This window comes from Phacochoerus africanus, chromosome 3 (genome assembly GCF_016906955.1).
Source record: "Phacochoerus africanus isolate WHEZ1 chromosome 3, ROS_Pafr_v1, whole genome shotgun sequence".
In the NCBI taxonomy this organism is placed as follows: Eukaryota; Metazoa; Chordata; class Mammalia; order Artiodactyla; family Suidae; genus Phacochoerus; species Phacochoerus africanus.
This window is the reverse complement of record NC_062546.1, coordinates 15,989,092-16,014,948: the sequence shown is the minus strand read 5'-3', so window position 1 is coordinate 16,014,948 and position 25,857 is coordinate 15,989,092. Positions and strand designations below refer to the sequence as shown.

Below are 25,857 nucleotides of genomic sequence, written 5' to 3'. Positions count from 1 at the left end.
CTTTTGAAGTCTCATGTTTTATTGTTTAAGAAAAAAATTCTACATACAAATTTTATATCCTCTTCTATGGCCTACCTGTGTTTGTTTAATAATAAAAACTGTGTTTTCATCAGGATTCAACCAGGAAATTAAGAAACATTGTTGGTATTTGAATAGGGATTTCTTCCTATGAAACTAATTTTACTGAAGGATGATACACAGTTGAACGCACTGGTCTTAGGCATATGGTTTCAGGAGTCTTTTCTTTTTCTTTCTTTCTTTCTTTTTTTTTTTTTTTGTCTTTTTGTCTTTTCAGGGCCACACCCGTGGCATATGGAGGTTCCCAGGCTAGGGGTCTAATCGGAGCTACAGCTGCCGGCCTACACCACAGCCACAGCAACGCCAGATCCTTAACCCACTGAGTGAGGCCAGGGATCGAACCCACAACCTCATGGTTCCTGGTCGGATTTGTTTCCACTGCGCCACGATGGGAACTCCGGTTTCAGGAGTCTTTACAAACGTGCCCACGTAAGTAACCAACACCTCGTCCAGATGTAAACCATTTCCATCTCAGAAAGTCCCCCTCCAACCTGCTCATCCCGTTGCCCCAAAGGCAACCACAATTCTGACTTCTATCACCAGAGGTGAGTGTTGCCTGTTCTTGAACTTCAGGTAAATAGAGCCACAGAGTAGGTATTCTTTAATGAATGGCTCCTTTCCCACCATACCAGCCTTTGGGGGTGGAAGGGCACAGGGAGGGCAGAGCCCAGAAGCTGGGACCAGAAGGTGAAAGATGGAATCACCGTGGGAGGTGTGACCCAGCAGAAATGAATCTGACCAGTATCCGTGAGGATGCGGGTTCGATCCCTGGCCTCACTCAGTGGGCTGGGGATCTGGCGTTGCCGTGAGCTGTGGTGTAGGTCGCAGACACAACTCAGATCCCGTGTTGCTGTGGCTGTGGTGTCAGCCAGCATCTATAGCTCTGATTGGACCCCTAGCCTGGGAACCTCCATATGCCACAGGTGCGGCCCTAAAAAAACACCAAAAAAAGCAAAAAAAACCCTAACAATTATTGAATGCTAACCACAGACCAGACTGTTTCAAGCATCTTCTATGCAATAACTCATCTGACCCTCACAATAACCCTTTGAAGTATAATCATGCCCATTTCACAGACAGAGAAACTGAGGTCCGGAGAATTAAGGAAACACCCCAAGTTCACAGAGTTCAAAATTGGTCAAACTGGGATATAAACCCAGTGAGTCCTGCTCCAGAGCCCCTGCTCTGGGCCACCAGGCTCCACCCAACGTGGTCACTGCCGTGGTCAGAGGTAAGGCCTGGGCAAGCAGCAGCAGGGATGGAGAAGAAGGGGCCGAAGCAAACGGGAGACCCAGCAGGGCCTGACCACGCCTGTGAGATCTTGTCGGGAGGATAAACATGAGGGGCGGGGGAAATGAGATGCCAAACACTTCCGCGGGCTTCTGCTGGAGGATGAGAAGAACGGCGTGGCAGCATCACCAGAAACTGGGAAGAGCAGGGTCAAGCCTCCATCGGTGGCAGAGAGGAGGGGGCTCCTAGATGTTTTGAATTTGAGGAGTCAATAGTCATCCAGGCAGTGTGGCGAGAGGCAGTCAGAGAGCAAAGATGGGCCAGGGCTGAGCATAGAGAAAAGAGCTCAGGAGGAGAAGGTGAGTTCCCTGTACAGAGGAGCCGATGATCAGACTGACCAAGTTGGTTCCATGATGGAACCAGCAAACAAGTGTGTGTGTGTGTGTTGGTGTATAACCTCTCATCACTCCCTCCAGCTCCACTGCTCCCGTCTGCCTGGATAACTGCCCTAGCCTCCTCCTGCTCCCCTGGCTTTCAATCTTGCTCCTTACAGGGTGTGCCAGAGGAATCCTATAAAACCGATCTAGGAGTTCCTGCTGTGGCTCAGTGGGTTAAGAACCCGACTAGTATCCATGAGGATGCAGGTTCAATCCCAGGCCTCGCTCAGTGGGTTAAGGATCTGGCACTGCTGTGAGCTGTGGCATAGGTCACAGATGTGGCTTGGATCCGGCGTTGCTGTGGCTGTGGCTTAGGCTGGCAGCTGTAGCTCTGATTCAACCCCTAGCCTGGGAACCTCCATATGCTGCAGATGTGACCACTAAAAATAAATAAAAATTAAAATAAAAAATAAAACCAAGCCAGACCGTGCCACTCCTTTTCACTTTGAGAAGAGCTAAGGGCCTCTGCACAACCTACAAGTCCCCCTCCTCTTGCCTCTTGTCAAGGCCACTGGCCTCCTTGCTGTTCCTCAAACATGCCAGACTTGCTCCTGCCTCAGGACTTTTGCACGGGTTGTTCCCTCTGCCTGGCATCAGCTTCCCCCAGAAACCCACACAGCTATTCCCCTTGCTCTCTTGCAAGCCTGACTCCTAAGTCACCATCTCACTGAGAACCCATCCCAGCCCCCCTCTTCCACTACCCCCCACGCACAAAGCACTTTTTAACATAATATGGAACTTATTTATTTATAGCATTTACTATTTGTTGCCAGACTCCACCAGTGGTGGGAATGAATTTTTTTGTTTCATTCACTACAATGGATTCCCAGAACCTAGAATAGGGTGCAATACAGACAATGCCCAGTCTTTCCTGAATGAGTGAAATAATATATCTTTTTTTTTTTTTTTTTGTCTTTCTGTCTACACCACAGCTCACGGCAATGCTGGGTCCTTAACCCACTGAGCAAGGCCCGGGATCCAACCCACAACCTCACAGTTCCTAGTTGGATTCGCTAACCACTGAGCCACGACAGGAACGCCATATCTTGCTTTTTAAAAGGGATTTTAGGGGACTCAGAAAAGTCAATATGTGGCTGCCAAATGAGAGTGGCTGCCGGATTCACGATGGTTTCCCAGTGGCCCTGTTGGCGTGGGTCAGAGCTCACTCCTGACTCTCACTCCCAACCCTCTACCTTCCTAGTTCTCAAAGTGGGGTCCCCAGGCTAGAAGCAACATCGCCTGGGAACTGGATAGAACTGCAAATATCTTGTGCCCCATCCAAGAAACCTTGAAGTTAAGACCCAGAAATCTGTTTCAACAAGCCCTCTGCCTCGTTAATATCTGAGTAAGGTTAACAGGGCTTCAGATGAGAATACGAAGACAACAGTGGTGTGCTGCTGCCCCCTCGTGGCGTTTTGGGGAATGAACTGCCGAGAGGCCACCAGCGGGGAGGATCCTTGGAGCCTGGGACACACCTGCCTCCCATCTTACAGGGGGAGAAAGCTCAATGCAGGGAGGGGACCTACCCAAGGCCTCAGGGTGAGGCACAGATAGGGCCAGGCCTAGGAGTCTTTCCTATTTGTGCCGGAGGCAGCAGCTTCTTCAAATATTATTTAAACAGATGCCTGTAAGAGCCCCTGCCAGCCTTGAGCCAGAACAACTGTGTCTGTCCCCCTGGTCCCTCGGCCCACAGTCCAGCTCTGTCCTCCCACAGACCACACCTACAGCCACCAGGATTCCTCTCGAGCACAATTATGGTTATGTCACTCTGCTTAAACTCCTCCAGGAATCAGAGGTGCCCTCGGTGTGGGGTCCAGGCTCCTCCAGGGACTCACTGCTCTATCTTCTAGCCTCTTTCAGCTGCACCGGATGGCTTGGGCTCCCCACTCCCACCCAGGCCTCTCCGCAGGCTGTCCCCTCTGCCTGGGGCTCTCCTTTCCATGTGTCTTTGTAGATGCCCCAGATAATTCTTCATTGGTCACAAGTTCTACATCTACCGGAGGCCAACCCTTCCCTGGCTCCCACCCCCTCTCACTTGCTCAGGTGCTGACACCTGCCATTCCCCCCTTGCTACCCCTGCATCTTCCATTTCTCCCTCTCTTCCAGATCATCCCCCTCGCTATACACACATGCTGGTCCTCTGTCCAGCGCTGCAAAGGATGCAGCCCACCCGCCCATCCTGGCTACTCCAGTAACAAAAGGTGGAGTAAGTCCAGCAGCCTCCCGGGGAGGGGATATGCCTGGGAAAGGTAAGGCTACATATGGCCACCATATTTCATGTGCTATCAGAAAGTCCACCTGCCTCTCCATGGTTTAGGGTGTGACACATTCTTGGCAATGGGGTCGTGGCTCGGCCGATTCTCAAGAGCGCATCTTTTTCCTCTTCCACTGTCACTGATGGTAACATCATATCTATAATGTTTCCTTAATAACTGTGGTTCACATACATGACTGCTCATCAGATGGTTGTTTAAATCCTTCTGTATGTCTTTTTTTTTTTTTTTTTTTTTTTTTTTTTTTTTTTTTTTGCTTTTTAGGGCCGCAGGTGCAGCATATGGAAGTTCCCAGCTAGGGGTCGAATCGGAACTGCCAACCTACACCAAAGCCACAGCAATGCAGGATCTGAGCCAAGTCTGCAACCTACACCACAGCTCATGGCAACACCGGATCCTTAACCCACTGAGTGAGGCCAGGGATCGAACCTGCATCCTCTTGGTACTAGTCAGGCTCATTTCCACTGAGCCACAATAGGAACTCCCCTTCTGTATGTCTTTATTAGCTAGGGCAAACCAGATTCCAGCAGTGAGTAGGCCCCCAATCAAGTAGTATAACAAAGGGCCAGGGTTGATGGTGCAAGCACTCTTTCTGGGGAAGGAAGATTTTTAGACCTTGCTGGCATGTGGTGATAATTAAACAACAGATCGAATTTAGCCAGTTTTATTATTGTTTTAAAAGTCTTTAAAGACAGAGTTCCTATTGTGATGCAGTGGAAAAGAATCTGACTAGGAACCATGAGGTTGCACGTTCGATCCCTGGCCTTGCTCAGCGGGTTAAGGATCCAGAATTGCCATGAGCTGTGGTGTAGGTCGCAGACACAGCTGGGATCAGGTATTGCTGTGGCTGTGGCGTAGGCTGGCAGTTGTAGCTCTGATTGGACCCCTAGCCTGGGAACCTCCATGTGCTGCAAATGCAGCCCTAAAAAGAACTAAAAAAAAAGTCTTTAAAGACAGCATGCCACTTTATCACCTGCACTTGAGGCAGACCACTCTTGCCACCAGGACCAACCCCCTTGGCACACCACTGCTTACTAGCTAAAGCACTAAATCTATTTCTCAGTTATGTAACATTCCTAACAGATGTTTCTTGTTAGGCTCCTCCACAAATGATTAAGGGATTTGGGCTGTTTCAGTCTTATGGCTTCACCCCATCCTCATCTCATCTGCATTCGGGATGACATGAGACAAGAGGGTGAGCCATTCCATGGAAAGACTCAGGACTGTTTCTGAAACAATTGAGAAAGACTCAAGTGGGCAAACTATTAAAAGGTAAGCCTTCAATTGCTGGAGGCTCTATTTGCCACCATGAGAGGAGCTGGAAAAGCAAAGTCACAGAGAGCGGAGAAATTAAGAGAAACAGATGCAAGGCAACAAGGTTTGAGCTGCTAGATTCAGCCATGCCTGAAGCTATCAGTCCCTAAACCTCCCAGTGTAGTGAACCAATAAACTTCCTTCATTACTGAAATTAGTTTGAATAGGGTTCCTATCACTTGAACTAAAAGAGTCTCTTGAACAAATATAGTTGTATATGGTAGTATGATTACTTGCCTATTCTTGGCTTTTCTGTTGGGCTTTGCTCCCTAGGAGCCATATATATTTCTGATTCATCCCTGTGTCCCCAAGCCCAGCACAGGACCTAATACATGGTAAGTGCTTAATATTGGCCTGCTGAATGGTGATGGAGGCTTGGGTTCTAGCCCTGATTCTGCCACTAGTTTGTGGCCTTGAGAATCGAATTCTCCTTTTCGAGCTCAGATTCTGACTCTGCACAGTGGAGATGGTCACCAGGTCCTGCCTTGCTGGAGCACTACAGGGAGGACCAGAGGAGCCCAGGCTTCTGAAAGTGCTTAGCAAACGCTCCTGCTCTGTACATATGGGAGATAATACAGCTGTTGCTGTATTTTCAAGGATGTACGTTTTGTCCTAATTTCATCCGCCCCACCCCCCGTAGACAGTGGGTGCTTGGGGCACCAAGCAGACGGCACGCTGGAACCGCAGAAGTAAGATCTGAGAAGGGGAGTTTCAACTGCCCTCAGCACCACCCCAAGGCAACACTAGACTTGTTGCACCTGCGGATGAGACAAGCAAGATGGTGCCCGGTGCTTAGCCTCTGCCTCCCCCAGAAGTCGCCGAGACAAAGGGTCCCGCGCTGCCTTGAATTTGAACCATACTCCGAACTTCTGAGCTTCCTCATTTGAGGGGACGTGAAATCCATTCGTTCATAAAATGAGGAGGATTATAAACAGGGTACGTGTGTAATTTTCCGCCTTGTTGTTACTTTGCAAGTGGAATTGGCAGTGTTATTTGGATTCATAGATATTTTAGGCGATGGGGTGGTTTTCTGAAGACCAAAAAGCATGAGAGTCAGTGCTTTATGTCACCACAAAGATAGTCATTCTTGGTATCTCTCAAAACTGATAAAGCTTAGAGAGGTTTCAATTGCAGACCTGGCATAACGCTGAAGAAGAATGAATATGCATGGTGGGTTTCGATGTGCCCCAAACTGATCTAAACATGTCACGCGTGGATCTGGCTTATCGAATAATCTGAACTTGGTGAGAGGGCGACACACATAAATGGGTCTAGTTTTTCTTCAGCCATTGCCTTTGCATACATTCAATCACATCTCTCCTTGCCCCATGCCTTTCAGTCCAGACTGAACACCTAAATATATCCTATTTCATACTTTCTCTTAATCAAGCTTGACCCTTCACCTCAAGAATGCATTCTTTTTTTTTTTTTTTGTCTTTTCTAGGGCTGCTCCAATGGCATATAGAGGTTCCCAGGCTAGGGGTCTCATTGGAGCTGTAGCTGCCAGCCTACACCAGAGCCACAGCAACACAGGATCTGAGCCGCGACTGCAACCTACACCACAGCTTACGGCAAACGCCAGATCGTTAACCCACTGAGCAAAGCCAGGGATCAAACCCGCAACCTCATGGTTCCTAGTCGGATTCATTAACCACTGAGCCATGACGGGAACTCCAAGAATGCATTCTTATTTAACTTGACAAACTATTAAATAGCCTGCCTGGTGTCCTTTACCACGCTATGAAATACAGACGGTGATTAATGGCATCTTACAGATACTAAGGCCCAGAGAAGCGAGGTAACTTGTCCAAGGTCACACAGCTAGTAAGTGAGAGATCCAGAATTCAAACCCAGGCGATCTGACCCCAGAAACATGCCCTTACTCTCTGCATCATTACAGAGATTGAGTCTCAGTGGCACTGAAAGAGTGTGTGTGTGTCTTTGGGGTGGGGGTCCCTCTAAAACCCTTTCCCATTCCCTCTTTCTGAGTTCTAGCTTCTGTTTATGAGGCCTATAAGGACCAGTGGAGCAAAGGGCAGGAGGGATGTAGCTGATGTTGCTTCGCATCCCCTCAGGGAGATGGATTCCTCAAGTGTAGCAAGAGTTTAAAGGCTCGTGTTCCTGGACCACATGAGTAGCTTATTCAGGAGTCCCTGTAGTGGTCTCCTGACTCTTGGGGGATATCTGGACCCCCTGACTGCTCTCAGACCCTGTCTTTCTGCCAAGTCACCTTCACACTTCTTTCTGCTGTGGTCCTTTTGCCTGGGAAGCACAAGGATGATCCCTCTAGGGCAGGGCCCTGGTCAAATGGCCCGGCACCCACCCAGCTTATGGGAACCTCATGTGTTCTTGCCCAGCCAAGTGGAGGGTGTAGAGATGGCCGCCCTGCCATGTCCCTAATCACCTTCTAATCACCTGATGAGAGCCTAGAGAGTCAGATACCACTCCCACCTCTGGTAGGAGCCCCAAGTCTCTTACAAGTGGGACCTCTTGGGATGGGGTGGGGGGTCCTTTCTTCTCCCAAGAGAGCCAAAAAAGTATATCATTTCTCCCTGCCCTAGAAAATCACTCTCAAGTTCTAGCCTTCTGCTTATGGTGGCTGAGAGGGTGGGGATGGAGTGGGAGGGCCTTGGGGCTTTCTGGAATATGCGGTATTCAGGTCTTTGTATCCCTGCAATGGGGCTTTAACCAGAAATATGAAACAATAGGAAAAGTCCCATTTCAAAATATACATGTATATCATCTAATTTAAACCTCACAACAGCCCTATAAGGGAGGTTAATTAGTTAGGGTAATAGTAGTTGCTGTAACAAGTGACTCTCAAAATTCAGTGGCTCAATACAGTAGAAATTTATTCCTTACTCACATAATATTCCAAGGCAGGTGCTCCTGATCAGAGGGCAGCTTTCCTTCCTGTGATGAGTCGGGTGACATATGCGTTACAGCTCCACCATGCTCCTGGGCCTTGGGGCCTTCTGCCTCCTTAACTGCAGGCAGCGATGGAGAAGTTCACCTGCTTCCTGAAGACCCCACTTGGAAGCGATGCCACTCCCACTCATGTTCCATTGGTTGGGACTAGTCACATGGTCATACTCAGACACCAAGGATGCTGGGAAATGTAGTCTCTGGCTGGGCAGGTTTCTTCGGCAGACAATGCCACACTCACCCTTGACAGAGTTAGTGAGGCAAAGAAGCTCTCTTTACCAATGTCTATTTAATCAGTTTACCTGGCTAACTGTGCACTCCGTTCCACCTGAACACAACACTCCTGCCCCCAGCATAATGAACACTCAGAGTAGGAGGCCACTTTCTGGCACTCTTGCTCCCTTCTGCTCTCTCCCCTAGAGTGGCGCTAAGAACTGAAAGTTTGTGTCCCCCCCAAATCCACACATTGAAATCCTCATCCCCAGTGTGATGGTATTAGGAGGCAGGGCTTTGGGGGTTAATTAGGTCATGAGGGTGGAGCCCTTATGAAAGGGATTAGTGCCCTTCTAGGAAGAGACATGAGAGAGCTTGCTTGCTCTCTCTACTCTCCGCCACTTGAGAGAAGACGGCAGTCTGTAAGCCAGGAAAAGGGCTTTCAGCAAGAACTCAATCATACTGGCACCCAGATCTCAGGCTTCCAGCCTCCAGAACTGTGAGAAATAAATGCTTGTTGTATAAGCCCCCAGTCCATGGTCTTCCGCTAGAGCAGCCCAAACTAAGACAAGACAAGCGACATGTTTGCCAAGAATCTGTTGGGTTTGTTCCCAAGCCAGTTTGTGCCAACACAATTGTTACTGCAATGATGCAATTTAATTAGATATTCCATAAGCAGGTGAGAAAGGAGTGCAAAAAAGGGAAGAAATTTGTTTTTAAGAAAACCCCATAGAAATGAGTTGCTAAAACAGACTGTCAAGTTAGGCGTGGAGGAGTTCCCATTGTGCCTCAGTGGTTAACAAATCCGACTAGGAACCATGAGGTTGCAGGTTCCATCCCTGGCCTTGCTCAGTGGGTTAGGGATCCGGTGTTGCCTTTAGCTGTGGTGTAGGTTGCAGACGCGGCTTGGATCTGGCGTTGCTGTGGCTCTGGCGTAGGCCGGCAGCTACAGCTCCAATTGGACCCCTAGCCTGGGAACCTCCATATGCCTCGGGAGCAGCCCTAGAAAAGGCAAAAAGACAAAAAAGAAAAAAAAATTAGGCTTGGAAGAAGCAACTACAAAAGATCTGGAAAACTTTATCATGAGAATCTAGAAGAGTTCTACACTCCAGCTGCTACACACATGTCTTCAGATCCTTGCCCCGCTGCAAAGAAGCTAAAACTAGAAAGCAGAAGATAGATTCCTGTGTGGTTCACGTAAGAAGGACAGTGTGAAAAGCCAAGCTCCCCACTCAAAGAACAGAGTGACAAATGTTCAAGGTATGTGTTATTCTAGATAATTCCCTGCTTTTTGGATTAGCCAACTACCCCCTGGTCCCAACCGAACTGGATATGTAGTAATAATTCTACATCTAATACACGAAGGATACAATAAAGGAGGGACTATTACCCTCATTTTACAGGTAAAGAAACTGAAGCCCAGGATACCAGGCAGACAAGTGGTGAAGCCAAGATTCGAAACCAGCCAGTCCAGTTGAAAGTCTCACTCTCTATGCCAGCAATGTCCAGTCGAACTTTCTGTGACAACGGAGATGTTCTGAATCTGCCCTGTCCAGTGTAGCAGACACCAGCACTTGTGTTGAATGAGCACTTGAAATGCGTCCAGCACAACTGAAGAATTAAACCTTTTTTTTTTTTTCCTTTTTACAGCCGTACCCGAGGCATATGGAAGTTCCCGGGCTAGGGGTCGAATTGGAGCTACAGCTGCCAGCCTACACCACAGCTACAGCAACAACGGATCTGAGCTGCATCTGAGACATACACTGCAGAATCTTGCAGCAATGCCAGATCCCTAACTCACTGAGCGAGGCCAGGGATGGAGCCGGCATCCTCGCAGACACTACGTGGAGATCTTAACCGGCTGAGCCATAACGGGAACCCCCGAACTTTTAATTAATTAAATTAAATCTTAATTAAATATAAATGGCCACCCTACATATGCCTTTCTTAGCATCTCAGGCTCTTTTATGTCTCCACCTTGGCCCTTTCTAGCCAATGATGTCTTTTGAAATGTAAGCTCTGTCCCCCTTTGATTCAGATGTCTCGATTTCAATTATTTTTTTTTCTTTCTTTCTTTTTATGGACTCACCTGTGGTATATGGAGGTTCCCAGGCTAGGAGTCAAATCAGAGCTGCAGCTACCAGCCTACACCACAGCCACAGCCACAGCCACTTGGGATCTGAGCCTCATCTGTGATCTACACTGCAGATCCTGACAATGCCAGATCCTTAACCCACTGAGCAAGGCCAGGGATTGAACTTGCATCCTAATGGATATTAGTTGGGTTCTTAACAATGGGAACGATGAGCCACAATGGGAACTCCTTTGATTGCAATTCTTTCTTTTTTTTAAGGTTTGTATTTTTTATTTATTTTTATTTTTTGCCTTTTCTAGGGCTGCTCCCGTGGCATATGGAGGTTCCCAGGCTAGGGGTCCAATTGGAGCTGTAGCTGCCGGCCTACGCCAGAGCCACAGCAATGTGGGATCTGAGCCGCGTCTGCGACCTACACCACAGCTCACGGCAACGCTGGATCCCTAACCCACTGAGCAAGGCCAGGGATGGAACCTGCAACCTCATAGTTCCTAGTCGGATTTGTTAACCACTGAGCCACGACGGGAACTCCCTTTGATTCCAATTCTTTATGTTGACTGGAGAACAGGAGGGGTGGGCATTGGTGGCAGGAAAAGGGGTTCATCCTCTGTAAGGTGGGATTAAAATTGCCTAGCAGAGCTCCTGATGTGGCACAGTGGGTTAGGGATCCAGTATTGCCACAGTTGTGGAGCAGGTTAAAGCTGTGGCTCAGATTTGATCCCTGGCCCAGGAACTTCCACGTGCTGCAGGTGTGGCCGTAAAAAGAAAAAACAAGTGCCTAGTGCTGTGGGATTTTTCACAAGGTAATACCTGCCAAGTGCCTAGCCCTGTGCTTGGATCAAAGTAAGTGCTCAGCAAGTATCCTTCTAATTCAGTCCAAGCCTCCGAGTAACCCTCCTCCTCAGACCAAAAGAAGAGCAGGAAAAACGGGGGTGGGGATGGACAGAGAAAAGGCTCTTTCGAAAACACATTTCAGTGAGAAAATTCTCCACTGTACGTGGAAGTGGGGAGAATGTAAATCCGCTTACTTCCATCAGTTTTTTAAAAATCATTGACCAAAGTTAAGGTTTCAGCATCTTCATTAACCCAAAGATATCCAGCCTTAGGAGGGCAAAGAACAAACTCCCAATGGCTTCAACCAAATGGCCACAAAGACATGCCTCTGAGCAGCCCTGGGGGGTCACAACAGCCAAAGACAAGGGCGTGCTCAGACAGCTGTCACTTATCCGCCACCCTCCCCCTCCCCTCCCCCACCCAGTAATATCTTCACCAGCCTGGGAACCATGGTGCCCCAAACGGTGTGGCTATGATATTTCCCTAGCAATAGAGTCCACCTCCCTTGTACCCCAAACCATGTGGTTTGTCTTCCAGTGCCTGGAAAATTCTGGAAGAACCCCCCCCCCAAATCCTACCTGTAATGTTCTTTAGATTAGCAAAAGGCACCTTTTAGTTTCTTGCAATCCATATCCCTAAATGATGCTCAGACTACAGAAAGGCCACAGCTGCCATCTACCTATCATCCTCCAAGGTCAAGATCATCCATTCTTTTAGGAGAGAGGAAGGGAGATCTTATCAGGGAACATGCCCAGGGCTTCTGAACTTCTGGAAAATTACTGAACTATGTTCTAACTATAAAAGTCAGTCCCTTAAGATCCCAGTAGGTCTGGGGAATAGCACTTTGGAAAAGGGAAAGAAGAAATTAATTGCGTGGAGCGGGTGCTAACATTTGCTGGGCACCTAATCTGTCCTGCATGCCCCTTCATTTAATCCTCCCAAGAACACTGTTAGGCAGATACTTTTACCTGCATGTCACAGATTAAGAAACCGAGGCTCAGAGAGCTAAAGCCACTTACCTAAGATAGAACTGAGGTCTGGCTTTTTCTTAGCCACTGTCCTACGATGTGCCACCTTAGACATCAGTCTTCTCTCTCCCCCCATCTCTCTGAGCCTGTTTCTCTCCCTGACATGGGAGTGACAGGTTGGCTGGCCTCCCTGGCTCATACAGATTTCAGAAGGATCAAGACTCAACAGGGATGTGAAGTACTTTGAAAGGTTCCAGGGAGTTCCCTGGTGGCTCGGTGGGTTAAGGATCTGGCACTGTCACTGCTATGGTGAGGATCACTGCTGTGACTAAGGTTCAGTCCCTGGCCTGAGAACTTCTGCATGCTGAGGGTGTGGCCAACATTTTTTTTTCAAAAGCAAAGAAAAGAGGAGCCCATTGTGGCTCAGCGGGTTAAGAACCTGACTAGGATCCATAAAGATGTAGGTTTGATCCCTAGCCTCGCTCAGTGGGTTAAGGATCCGGCGTTGCCACAAGCTGTGTTGTATGTCGCAGATGCGGCTCAGATCCCTTGGCGCTGTGGCTGTGGTGTAGGCTGGCAGCTGCAGCTCCAATTCCACCCCTAGCCTAGGAACTTCCATATGCCACGAGTGTGGCCCTAAAAAAAAAAGAAAAAAGAAAAAAGAAAAGAGAGGTGTCCAGGGACCCTAGGGACTGGGATTACCTCTCATTGTCCTCAAGGCTGGCAACTTTGCTGCTCTGAAAGGAAGATCTAAGGTCTCATTGATGGGTCCTGGCTGTGAGTCTGGCATGAAAGGAGAGAGGAAAATCACTAGGTCCCCTCAGGTTCCCCAAGGAAAAAGAAGAGGGGAAGCAGAGGGCGGGGGAGCTGCAGGAGGTGCCTTGGGGTGTTGCTGTTTTTGGTGACTGCTCAGCTGACGGTTCTCCAAGCTGAGAAATACACATAACAAACGCTAACCTCCTCTGGCTTAAAATAGAGCCGCTGAACCGAAAACGCCAAGCACAGGGCAGAGTCACCTGCCTGGCAGGGCCAGACAGCTCCCCATGGCCCCAATAATACTCACCCCCATCGGGCCCATCTGACAAAGCACCTCTCAACTGCATCTCAGAGGATGCTTACAATGGTTGGGGGGGCAGGCAGCCACCATTGCTCTGCAGACCCACCTTAGAGACGAGGAAAGTAAAGTCTGGAGAGGCCATGGGAGGGTGCTAAAAAGCCCCCAGCATCTTGCCTGACCAGGCGGTGCTGTGTATCAGAAGGACTGTGACCTTGAGGGCAAGACAGCCCCAAGTTCAAGTCCTGACTCAGCCACTGCCCAGCTGTGAGGACTTGGCAAACCGGGTCTCTTCTCCGCAGCCCGGCTTCCCACACTGAGAAGTGAGGGGTCCCTTAGCAACATCTCTAAGCGTGCATAGTGCGGACAGCACCCCAGAGTCTCGGTCTTGCCTTGCTTCTGGAAAAAGAATTCTTGACACCTGCCGGTGACCGTCTGTTGTAAAAAAGGGAGGGAAGGTAGCTACTGGGTACCTGGAAAGGGACACACGGTGTCTTTTATAATGCTCGACATGGTCCTAGGAGGTGGGCTTGACCATCACCCCCATTTCTCAGATGGGAAAACCAAGGCACAGAGAAGCAGATGTTTTCTGTCCACAGGGAATCAGCTAGAAAGGGGACAAGCTGGAATTTGACCTCAGACCTCATTGATTCCAGCTGTGTTCACGACCAGGACTCATGAACCGTGTGCTCCAAGCCACCCTCAGCATGCATTTGGATGACAAGAGTCTCCTAATTGCCTCCACTCTCAGCCACTGTCCCTTTTCCACGTGACAGCCAGAGTGCCCTTTTTTTTTTTTTTTAAATGTCAGTCAGATCATTGGTGTTTATTTTCCTGCTTCCAGCCTTTCTGGGGTTTTCTACTATACTGAAGAATAAACCCTGTGTGAAATGGACTCTGTCTTCCTTCCACCGCCCCGTCCCCCAGCATCCCAATTACTGTGGCTCCAGACACACTGGCTGCTGTGCTTAAAGGACCCGCACTTGCTGCCTGGACGCTCCAGCTCCAGTCACTCCTCTGGGAGGCTGTCTCCCACCACCTTAGCTGGCGGTGCCTTCCCACCCCAACTCGCGCAAGAAACGATGTGTTCCTTCTTTTTCACACTTGTCTTAAATTATCTTTTTGTTTTGTTTGCTTTCGAGCCAACCCTCCTTCCTAGGATAATCAGCTCTATTTACACCAGGAATCTCTACACTGGTGGGTGCTGGGTAAATATGTGTTGAATGACTGATCAAAGGAAGGAATGACTTGCCCAAGGTCACAGGACGAGATAGCAGGGGAGGCAGGGCCCCTGCAGACCTGGGCTTTGGGAGCTTTGCTCCAGCTGTCACTATTTGCAGATGTATTAGCACCGGGGCGCCACCAGGTCAAGACAGATGCGCAGGAGGCCGCAGGGAGGCCACACCTGGAGGAGCCCTCTTGCTGCTCCTCGCCCCTCGCCCCGCCCTATCGAGGCCCCGCCCCTGGGAACCCGGGCCCCGCCCCCGAGAGCCGCACCCCAGCCTCCGGCAGCCCTGGCTCCGCCGACGCCAGGCAGCCGTCGGGGCGCATGGACGGAGCGGCGGCGGCGGGCGCGCTGTGGGGCCGGAGAGCGGGGCCCTGGGCTCCGCGATGAGGAAGCAGAGCGTGCGCACCGCCGCTCTCATCCTGTGCATTCTGTCCTACCTGCTGGTGGGCGCTGCCGTCTTCGACGCGCTCGAGTCGGAGGCGGAGAGCGGCCGCAAGCGCCTGCTGGCCCAGAAGCGGAGCGAGTTGCGGAGGAAGTACGGCTTCTCCACGGAAGACTACCGCGAGCTGGAGCGCCTGGCGCTGCAAGCCGAGCCGCACCGCGCCGGCCGCCAGTGGAAGTTCGCCGGCTCCTTCTACTTCGCCATCACCGTCATCACCACCATCGGTGAGCGGCCCCGGCGCCTCCCCTCGGCGCTCGCTCCGTCCCCAGCTGCCCGTGGCGTCCTGGCTTTGAATCCTACCTCTGCCCCTGCCCAGCTGAGTGACTTTGGACCAGTCATTTCAGTTCGCCGAGCCTCACTTGCCTCCCTCTGTCGAATGGGCCGTTCCACACAGGCAAGGCTGGGAGAAGCCGTTAGGTCCCCTTAGCCAAGAGGCTGGCCGCAGGAGTGTCAGAAATCGCCCCCAGGGGCTGGGAGATGGATGGAGTGGGGCCGGAAGTCCAAGTGGCTGGAGTTGCTTCTTTGCCTGGTTGCCTCGCACTAGCTGTGTGACCCCAGACCAGCCGCTTAACCTCTCTGAGCCTCAGTTTTCTCCTCTGTAAAATAGAGGGGCCAATAGGCCCTATGTCAAGGCGGTGGTGAGACAGTTATTAAGCAGAAAATAAATGCATAAAGTTTTAGCACGGGGCCTGACACATAGAAAAGCACTAAAAAAAAGATGAATTTTTGTATTATAATGTGAAAGAGAACAGGCACCTAGTGGGTCTTAGTCACTGCTGTATGGCCAGTACCTAGCCTGTAGTAGACACTCAGTAGATATTTGTTGAAGGAATGACTGATTACTACCAGCTTTGGACCTCACCCTCAGGGATCCAGAGCACTTTCTCAGTAGCATCTGGACCGCCAGCCGTTGCCATGGCTACCGCCTGGCTGGTACCTGCAGAGCCTAAGCCTGGGAAAGCAGAATAGGAAAGAAGCAGGCTCTGCAGGACTCCACGCTGGGTGCCAGCCACTCCCCAGGCCCCAGCTGTGGATGTCCAGGCACCTGACCACCATCCTGGAAGCCAGTGCCTTGGAGAAAATTCCTCCATATTCTCCTGCAAGTCAATGTGAGTTTGTGGGTTTAGCAGTGGCATTAAAAGCCTGAGTTCTACAATTACATAGACCAGAGTTCTGGTCTCATCTCTATTGCCTTCTGCCTTCTCTGGCAATTGATTGTACCTCTCTGAGCCCCAGTTTCCTCAAACACAAAATGCAGTGGTTAGAGTTCCCGTCATGGTGCAGTGGTTAACGAATCCAACCGGGAACCATGAGGTTGCGGGTTCGATCCCTTGCTCAGTGGGTTGGCGACCCGGCGTTGCCGTGAGCTGTGGTGTAGGTTGCAGACGCGGCTCAGATCCCGTGTTGCTGTGGCTCTGGTGTAGGCCGGTGGCTACAGCTCCGATTAGATCCCTAGCCTGGGAACCTCCATATGCCACAGGAGCGGCCCTAGAAAAGGCAAAAAGACCAAAAAAAAAAAAAAATGCAGTGGTTGCTATCTTACTGGCTGATTGCCAGGTTTAAGTGAGGTCACGAGTGTGAAATGTGCAGCACAAGGCCTGAGGCTAAATAGGGGCTCTTAATTAGCAATAATAACAATTCGTTATTTGCCACCTGTGCACCCAGCTCCCCTTCAGCCCTTTTGATCCCACCTGTCAACACGGGCATCCCTACTTCCTTATTTGGGCTCAGCCTAAGACCCTCCCTGTCACTGCTCCCAGTGGTATGGGGCATTATCCATCTCTTCTGCTCTCCTGCACATTATTTTGGAGGCCTCCCAGCTGGGTTTGGCCTCTTCTCCTGGCTGCTCCCCTCGCACCTGCATCTGGGAGAGAGGAAAGGGACTGGGGGAAAAGAGCAGGAGTTGTGCCTTTTCTGGCCACCTGGGGGCGCCAGCACGGCTGTGTGGTCCCGGCTGCCTAAGCCAGCCTTGCAAAGAGCCAGGTGCCAGAACCCAGGAGTTGAGCTCTGCCTGGACAGAGAGAGGAACTGAGCTCAGCCCTGTGACCTTCCGGCAGCTTCCTCCCTCTGAGCCTAGTTGCCTTATCTGCAAAGTAAGTTTAATAATAACATCTCACACAGTGATTGGGATGATTAAATAAAATCCCTGTAGAATACCTAGCGTGTTTAGTTATTATCGTTATTCATTTTCCTTTCTTCAAAATCTGGCCAAAAATGTCTCCAGACATTGCCAATTGTCCCTTTAGGGGCAAAACAGCCCTCAGTTGGAACCACAGCTGTGTAGTATTCCATCTTTGGGTGGCACCATGGTATATTTAACCAGGCTCCTTTTTTTTTTTTTTTTAATTTTATTGACGTCTCATTTATTTACAGGGTTGTGTTAATTTCTGTTGTACAGCAAAGTGATTCTGTTATACATATACACAGATTATTTTTCATTTTCTTTTCCATTATGTTTTATCACAGGATATTGAATATAGTTCCCTTTGCTATACATCAGGACCTTGCTATTTATCCATTCAATATATAATAATTTGCATCTGTTAATCCCAGACTCCCAGTCCATCACCCCTACCCCCTACCCCCTCCCCCTTGGCAACTCCAAGTCTGTTCTCTATGTCTGTGAGTCAGTTTCTGTTTCACAGATAAGTTCATTTGTGTCATATTTTATCTTCTATGTATAAGCGATATCATGCAGTATTTGTCTTTCTGTATCTGACTTACTGCACTATGATAATCTCCAGGTCCATCCATGTTGCTGCGAATGGCATTATTTCATTCTTTTTTATGGCTGAGTAGCATTCCATTGTGTATATATGTACCACATCTTCTTTATCCATTCATCTGTTGATGGACATTTTAGTTGTTTCCCTGTCTATTATAAGTAGTGCTAACCAGGCTCCTTTTGATGGACACTTAGGCTGAGTCTCATTTCTGCTGTGACCAACAGTACTGCAACAACAGCTCACGTGCATACATCACTGCGCATGTGTGTATATTTTGAAGGACTAACTTGTTAACTGTTGAAGTGCACAGGCTGAAAGTGTTTTACATTTTGGCAGATGGGGCCAACTTGCTAGAGGAGGCATCCTCTGTTGGGAAGATCCACCTGATTTTCCTGGGTTACGGGGCCCTTTGCAAATACCATGAAAGCTTTCACTTCTCAATCCTGGAAGGAAGAGGCGGGCAATGGCACAGTGTGCCAAGGCTCAGGGAAGCCCACTCGTGTTTATATCCCTTACAAGGGCTGAGGGGACGCAGTGAGGAACTCCATCAGACTAGGTGTTGTGTGAGAGCAGGCGCAGAGCAGGATCTGGGGAGGGAGACCTGCACTGGGGCAGGGGGCAAAGGTCATGGGGGGAGGGGAACCATGAGAAAAGGACATTCTGGTTGAGGAAACTGCATGGGGTGAGATCAAAGATGGGAGGGGGATCAGGTCACGGAGGAGCTTGGACACCATCTGAGAACTAGGACTTGGCCCTGGGGGTCCTGGGGAGCCACAGAAGATTTTGTGTTTTGGGGTTTTTTTCCCTATGAAGACACAATTTACATACATTGAAATTCACTACTTTTTCGGTGCACACTTCTGCAGGTTTTGCCGAATGAAAACCTGTCATGTAACTGCAGCCACGATGGAGACATAGAACCTTTCCATCCCTTCCCCAAATTCTCCGTGCCCCTTTGTAGTTAGTTAACCCCTCCCCAACCCCCAAGGACCGGCACATGGAACTGTTCTCTGTCTCTAGCTTTGCCAGAATGTTTGCAGAATGTCGTTTAAATGGAACCATCAAGTATGTAGCCTTTTGATCTTGGCTTCTTTCACTCAGCACAATTCATTTGAGACCCATCCTTTGTTGCTGAGGAAACAGTTCTATTGCTGAAAAGAATTTCACTGTATGGATGTACCACAGGTGGTTTATCCATTCCCCAGTTGAGGGACATTTGGGTTGTTTACAATTGGGGTGATTGTGAATAACCATGCAAGGTTTTAAAGCCGAGGAATGACCTCGTCTGAACTAGCATTTCAAGTTGTTCTGTAGGCTCTGAGGGATGGGGAGAGAGACCTGGCAGGATGGAGGCGGGTGGAGAGTATGAGATGCAGCTGGCCCCTCACCCACCCTCCCCTCCCCTCTCCCCCCAGGGTACGGCCACGCCGCTCCGGGCACAGACTCAGGCAAGGTCTTCTGCATGTTCTATGCGCTCCTGGGCATCCCCCTGACGCTGGTCACCTTCCAGAGCCTGGGTGAGCGGCTGAATGCGCTGGTGCGGCGCCTCCTGCTGGCAGCCAAGCGCTGCCTGGGCTTGCGGCGGCCGCACGTGTCCACCGAGAACATGGTCGTGGCCGGGCTGCTGGGGTGCGCGGCCATTCTGGCCCTCGGGGCTGCCGCCTTCGCGCACTTCGAGGGCTGGACCTTCTTCCACGCCTACTACTACTGCTTCATCACCCTCACTACCATCGGCTTCGGCGACTTCGTGGCGCTGCAGAGAGACGAGGCGCTACAGAGGAAGCCGCCCTACGTGGCCTTCAGCTTCCTCTACATCCTCCTGGGGCTCACGGTCATCGGCGCCTTCCTCAACCTCGTGGTCCTGCGCTTCCTGGCGGCCAGCGCAGAGGCGCCCGAGCGCAGTGCTCGCCAGCTCCGCCGGGGGGCGCCCGAGAGCTGCGGCCCCGCCCTGCCCCGCCGCCCCGCCCACCCTGCCGGCTCCACCCCCGCCTTCTTTCGCGTCCATCAGCTGGAGTTGTGGGTCCGCGACAATCTGGGCTTCTCGCCCCCGGCGAGCCCTGGGGTACGGGGAGGCGGCAGCGGGGCAGGCAGGCCCCCTGCGCGGCGTAAGTCCATCTGACAGCCCAACCCCGGCCAGGGGGCGATTTTAGAACCGAAGGGTCTGGATCCACCTGTCAGCGACCCCTCCCCAGTGTCTAGAGAGGGGCGAGGGGCTCTGGCTTCAATGTGGTCCTCTGCCGCCAGTAGTTTCTCATTCCCTTCTGCGGCAAGCCCCTCCCTCTGCTCCAAAAATATATTAAAGTCGCATCATAAGCACAAGCACGACTCTAAAGTCGCCCAGTAGGTGCAAATCCCTTTTGGTCCAAATTGTTTCAGGAAGGCATTGACCACATCCGCTACCGGGGAGAAGCTCTCCACAGGACCATGTCACTAGCAAGCCCTGCGGAGAGGAAGCAGGTGCCTGTTTTTCTACTGTGTGAAGAGATGGGTTTTCCGTATTGTAGGGGAAATGCAGGGCTTTCAACACTGGAATCCTACCAGTGAGGCCAGCTGCTCCCACCAGGAGAACTACAGGCATCAGATGGGCTGAAGGGAAACACTTACAGTCCAGCGTGGACCGGTGGGCAAATCCCTGCACTACTGAAAGGATGACTCATTCTCTTACTGAGCATGGAGAGTGGAACAGGCCCCTCCACCAAATCTAATGGTCTGTGTCCTTGGCCAGCCCCACTTTGGGATGATGGAGGGAGGCTTGCCGACACCAACCATGTCACGGGATCATAATCTCTTCTGGGAACTGTGAGATCTGGATACTGCCAGTCCCCCCCAAGGCCACCTTGGGGAGTCTCATCCCTCCCTGGGCCTCAGTTTCCACATCTGTAAAATGGGTTCACACAGAATCCTGTTCCCTCCTGTGCATCTCTGGAAGCGTTTCTGGGACAGACCCCTGAACCACAAGGGGGCACTGACAACGCTGGCATCTTGTAGCACTCCTGAGATCTAACCGCCCTTAGCGTCCCAGCCAGAACCGTGTCGGCATAAAGCAGAGCAAGGCAGGTTAGAAAAGCCAAAAACTTTAATTTTCAACATGAGCTACATGGTCATGAACACAATGCAACGTGACCCGCTCTAAGCCAGGGGCCCCCGAAACCCTCCCTCCCCCAAAGCCCCAGGGGCTCCTGCTCCCAGAGAGGGAAGGGGGGAAAGATGAATGAGTGGAGAGTGGGCCTGAGGACCAGGGGTCCTGCCTTTCTGCCACCCCCTCAGGAGGCAGTGGTAGAGGTGATGCCTGAGGCCCAGGGGTTCGAGTCTCCACTTCGCCCTCACAGAAGCTATGAGTCAAATGGACACACTTGGCGCCTCCCTGACAGGGTTTGTGAGTCAGATGAGCTAATGGACATGAAAGCTTCCCATCTACTTGGAGTTGCTGCTGTACAGACATGGGGCCTCCTGGGAACCAAGGGAGCCATTACAGGGGAACAGGGGGTGGAGGTGGGGCACCCCAGTCCCCTGGGCCTGGCACAGAGCTGCTGCTCAATAAATAAATGCAGGTGGCCTTGCCTGATGCAACAGCTGTGCTCCGAGGCAGCAGGGCTCCGAGCTGACTCTGCACACTGAGGTGAGCTCGTGAGCTCCTGGTGTAAGGAACCGGATGGCGAATCAGCTTGTAAAGTGCCTGACGCCACTCTCTGCTTCACCCCGTGTCCAAGAAAGACCTCTGAACTGTTGGAGAACTGAATTCTCATGCAGGTTCAGCCACCAGCTCACCGTGGGACCTTAGCAGGTGCCTCCCCCTCCCAGGGTCTCAGCTTCCTCTTCTGTTAAATGGGGCTGATAACACAGAGCTCCCCCACCCCCGCCCTGCCAACTGCCCAGGGGCTCTTTTGAGGGTACACTCAAGGTGAAAGCACTTAGAAAACAAAGTTTGAAAAACACTACAGAAGCTCAGGTGTCATTACATCTGCAGGTTTGGTGAGAGCTTCCTGAAGACAGGGTGTACCACAGCCACCTGGCTCTCAGCCCCAGGAAGGAAGTGGTGGCTTCTCTCCAGCAGGTTGGTCCTGGAGGGGTTCCTGGCCCCTTGGCAGGAGCCCCACTTAAACATCAAGGCCTGGACCAAATCCTGCACAGCCTCAGCCAGGCCAGATGCCCATGAAGGGGAGGTCTCTATGGCAACTCTTTCCCCTAAAGACCCACCCAGTTAAAGTTACTGGACCATCAAGATGGAACCAAGCAGGGCTGGGTGGCCAAGGGCTTAAAAGCCAGAAATAATTACCATGGCAGACGCGCCCTGGAGCTAGAGTCTCCTGAACGGTGAAGGAGGAAGCTGAGTGGAGGCCCCATTCTGGCCCCATTGCTCACCTGCTGCCGGGTCTTATCTTGGGCAAGTCACTTGCTGGTTCTGGGCCCTGGTTTCTTCCCCTCTCTGATGGGTTACAATTTGCCCTGCCCAGCTTTCCAAGGTCCCCGGGAAGCTCAAAGGAGAGCAGGGCAGAGGCAACGTTGGGGGAGATGGTGCCCCTGCCCTGGCTCCAGCTCAGCCTCTGGTGGGAGGTGGCCCAGGTGCCAAAAACTCACAGGTGACCCCAGAGGTGACGCTTCCTTGCCCTGGGCCTTGGTCTCTTTGTAAAATGGAAATGACTTCACTAATGGTGCCGAAGTCCGTCCTTTAGTATGACAGGCAGATTCTGCAGAAGGAAAGTGGAGATGACTCCCTCTGACCTTTGGCCCAGAGACTGAAAAAAGAATTGTCCCCTAGAGACCCCAGCCTCCCTCTCCTGTAACCCCTCCAACTCCACCCTCTCTGCTCCTCTCCTAATGGGGGCGTCTGAGCTGGCAAAGGATCAGACAGGGGCGGGCCTGCAGGTTCCCCAAAGCTAATTATGAGAAGTCACCCTTCCACAAGCCCCTATCCCTTGGTAAGGACAGACGGTGGTTCCCAGCCAAATAGTCCAAGCCCCCTGGAAGGCGGCCATGTGCTCACAACGATGATACAAAGAAAGAGGGCTCCAGCCCCCACCCCACCCCTCCAGGAGGTGAGCTGAGATTTCACAGAACAAACAAGAAAGTCATTGAGGGGGGCCCTGGGGACCACCCTCTGGATGTTATTGCTTTGGGGAGCGCCCTCTCTCTATATAAAGGCTGTGCAGACACCCTAGAGCGGGCTCAGGCTGGGGCGCACAGACCACGCCCCCTCTCCCTCTGGGACAGCCAGGCTCCGCCCCATCTTTGAAAAGCTAGCCCTGAACTGCAGAGCAGTGACAGCTGGAGAGAGAAGGCGCTCTCCTGGCTCAAAATATTCCGAATGGTGAGTAATAAACGAACGGCTGAGAAATCACATTGGTTTTAAAAAAAACACACGGGGGAGGGGCTGATTCTGGGCCTCCCGAGCCCGGCCGCCTCCCGCTCCCGGCCGCCTCCCGCCCCCGGCCTTGCGACTCCAGCCGCCACAATCCATGGAAAGTCGGAAGGCCTCCGGATCAAAGGGGCACCTCCGTCTCCCCTTCCCAGCGCACGGGGGCGCTCTAACTCATCCAGCACTCTAAAGGATGCCCAGGGCTGGAACAGGCTGGGCTGGGGTTGGGGGACAGAGTTCCAGGTGGAGGGAATCACCTGGTCCAAAGGTTAGAGGGGAATGGGGGACGAGGTGGGACGGAACCCAGCCAGGCATCCTCATCGGACAACCACCTCCTCGAATGGAGCCCAGGCCCCCTCCACCGAGGGCCACATCCTCCGGAGCACTCCCTAAATAAAATCAGTACCAAGGGTAATGAATCAGAAGAGCTGAGGATCATGGGCAGCTCCAGCTACGACCCTACATGGGGAAGGGGGAAGAGGGGGAGAAGGGGGACGAGGAGGAGGAGGAGGGGCTGGCTTCCCATGAACTAGGCTCTGGATCCAGGCCCTGGCCCTGGCCCAGGCCCAGGCCAGCGAGAAGGCTCCTGGAATGGACTCCCCCCCGCCCCTCTCCGGTGGGGGAGACTCTGTAAGGACTCTATGGGAGCTAAGACCAGGCCCAGGGCCTGGCACACTAACTCTACCCAGCTAACCAGGCCTATGCCCTACACAGCAGGACTGGGTAATGAAGGGTGGTGGGTAGTGGGGGGCTGGGTGCCTCCCAGGGGAGGTGGCAGAAATGTGCTTCTACAGAGAGGGGCCAGCCCGCATCCTCCCCAGCATGCAAAAGGGCTTCCGAAGGCCCTGGGGAGGCCTGGCCGGGAAGGCAGCTTCCCAAGCCCCCTTGAGAAGGAATCTCCCGGTTCTCCTACTCATGCCTCGCCTCACTCTTTCTCTCCTTGAGCCAAGGTCACTGAGGCCGGGGCAGTGGGTTCTGCCCTTACTTTTAGGATGGTTTGTTTAAAAAGACTAAAATTGGGGAGCTCTGTTGCCTCCCTAGACCCTTAGCCTGGAGGCAGAGGGCCAGATAAGATGACCTTTGACCTCACCCAAAGAGGAAGGATTCCCCCTGCTTGGGAAATCCTGGCCTTGGCACCGCCAGTCCCATTCCCAGCTTCCCCCAGACTCCCTCTCCAACCCGACATCCCCCAAATTCAGAGGGCAAGCTCTCCAGGGCTGGGGTTCTGGAAAATCAGGGTCCCACAGCATCTCTGCCAAAACATAGATGACAGCTCTTTCCACTCCCCCAACGGTTTGCAAATGAGCTTGCTGCAATGCCACAGAGCCAGGCACCCTGGGGGTCTGTGCCAGGCCCCAGGCACTCCTCCCTTACTCTGGTCCCTGCTGGACCCCAAGTCCTAGAGTCACCAGAAGGGGGGCAGGCAGGAGGGGACAGACAGATGGACTCAAACAGGCTGCGGCAAAGCTCCTTCCACGGGCAGGCGGAGGGAGGCCTGAGCTCCTCTTCAAGTGGGGGGCTCAGGGTCCCCCCTGGAGCTGGCTCCGGATCCTTGCAAAGCTGCCCCGTCAGCTTTGGGGCAGGAGTAGCTGCCTGAACCCGGTGCCGCAGGAAAGACACTTGCTGGTAGTTGGCACCATGGAGATGGCCGCTGGGTTCTGGACTTGGCTCCGGGCAGCGAGCTTCCAAGGAGGCAAAAAGAGGGAGCGGTCGGACAGTGTCTGGGTCAGGAGGATGGTCTGCTCTGCCACCTCTTTCCTTTTTCTGGACTGCAGCCACATCCACCAGGTCAAGAACCGGCCAAGTCAAAAGTGCAGCCAATCCCATTGGGAGAAGGAAGGTCGCAGGGGGTAGGAGGTGAAGAAGGGGTGAGGAGGGGCCCTGGGGGGGCAGGTCTCCCCGTTCTGCTTCCCCGCTGTGGGGGAGGACCCCGTCCTCCTCTGTTCAATGTGCCCCTGGGCCTGGGGGGTCCCAGGTCGGGGCTGGGCGGTCTCCAGGCCATCTTGAGGAACCCCTCCCCCTCCCCGGCACTAAGATCGCTCGCCGCAGGGCCCCACGGTGCTCTCGAGGGACAGCTGGGACGCCTGCCGGAGCAGGGGGCCCGTGGCTGGGTCCACCATGGAGGAGGTGGGGAAGAGCTTGTACCAGCCCACGGCCAGGGTGGTCAAGTCCAGCTCCTCCAGCAGAACGCGGGCCACACCCATGAACTGCTTCCGCTCCATCCGCCCGTAGTTCCCCCACACGATCACCTGCAGGGCAAGAGATACAGTGGTTCACATCCTGCCAGTGCCACTCGCAGGCCCAGAACCAGAAGCTGGGGTCACCCCACGCCCGACTCATCTCTGAATCCTGTGAATCCTACGGCCTGGAAATGGCTCCTGGAGCTCCCATCGTGGCTCAGTGGTAACGAACCTGACTAGTAGCCATGAGGATGTGGATTCAATCCCTGACTTCGCTCAGTGGGTTAAGGATCCAGCATTGCCATGAGCTATGGTATAGGTCACAGACATGGCTCAGATCCCATGTTGCTGTGGCTGTGGCGTCGGCCAGCTGCTGCGATTCAACCCCTAGCCTGGGAACCTCCATTATGCTGCAGGTGCAGCCCTTAAAAAAAAAGCCAACAGTCCCATTAGATGCTCCAGGCTCCACTGCAGCCATTACTGGTCCCCAGGTGACTGGCTTCCTGT

At 52.2% G+C, this 25,857-nt stretch overlaps 2 protein-coding genes across 2 annotated transcripts in view; one reads left to right on the top strand and one right to left on the bottom strand.

Annotated features, from left to right (window-relative positions):
- Window positions 1–15,029: 15,029 nt before the first annotated feature.
- KCNK15 (potassium two pore domain channel subfamily K member 15) lies at window positions 15,030–20,124 on the top strand. The gene is made up of 2 exons (XM_047770314.1): window positions 15,030–15,312; window positions 19,230–20,124. The coding sequence occupies exons 1-2, from the start codon at window positions 15,030–15,032 to the stop codon at window positions 19,931–19,933; spliced, it is 987 nt and encodes a 328-aa protein (XP_047626270.1). The 3' UTR covers window positions 19,934–20,124.
- A 799-nt stretch (window positions 20,125–20,923) lies between these two features.
- RIMS4 (regulating synaptic membrane exocytosis 4) overlaps window positions 20,924–25,857 on the bottom strand; it is a 67,702-nt gene continuing 62,768 nt past the window's right edge. The window contains exon 6 of the mRNA XM_047771033.1: window positions 20,924–25,419. Within this exon, the coding sequence (XP_047626989.1) occupies window positions 25,201–25,419 (219 nt within the window). The 3' untranslated portion in view covers window positions 20,924–25,200. The remainder of the gene's footprint in view (window positions 25,420–25,857) is intronic.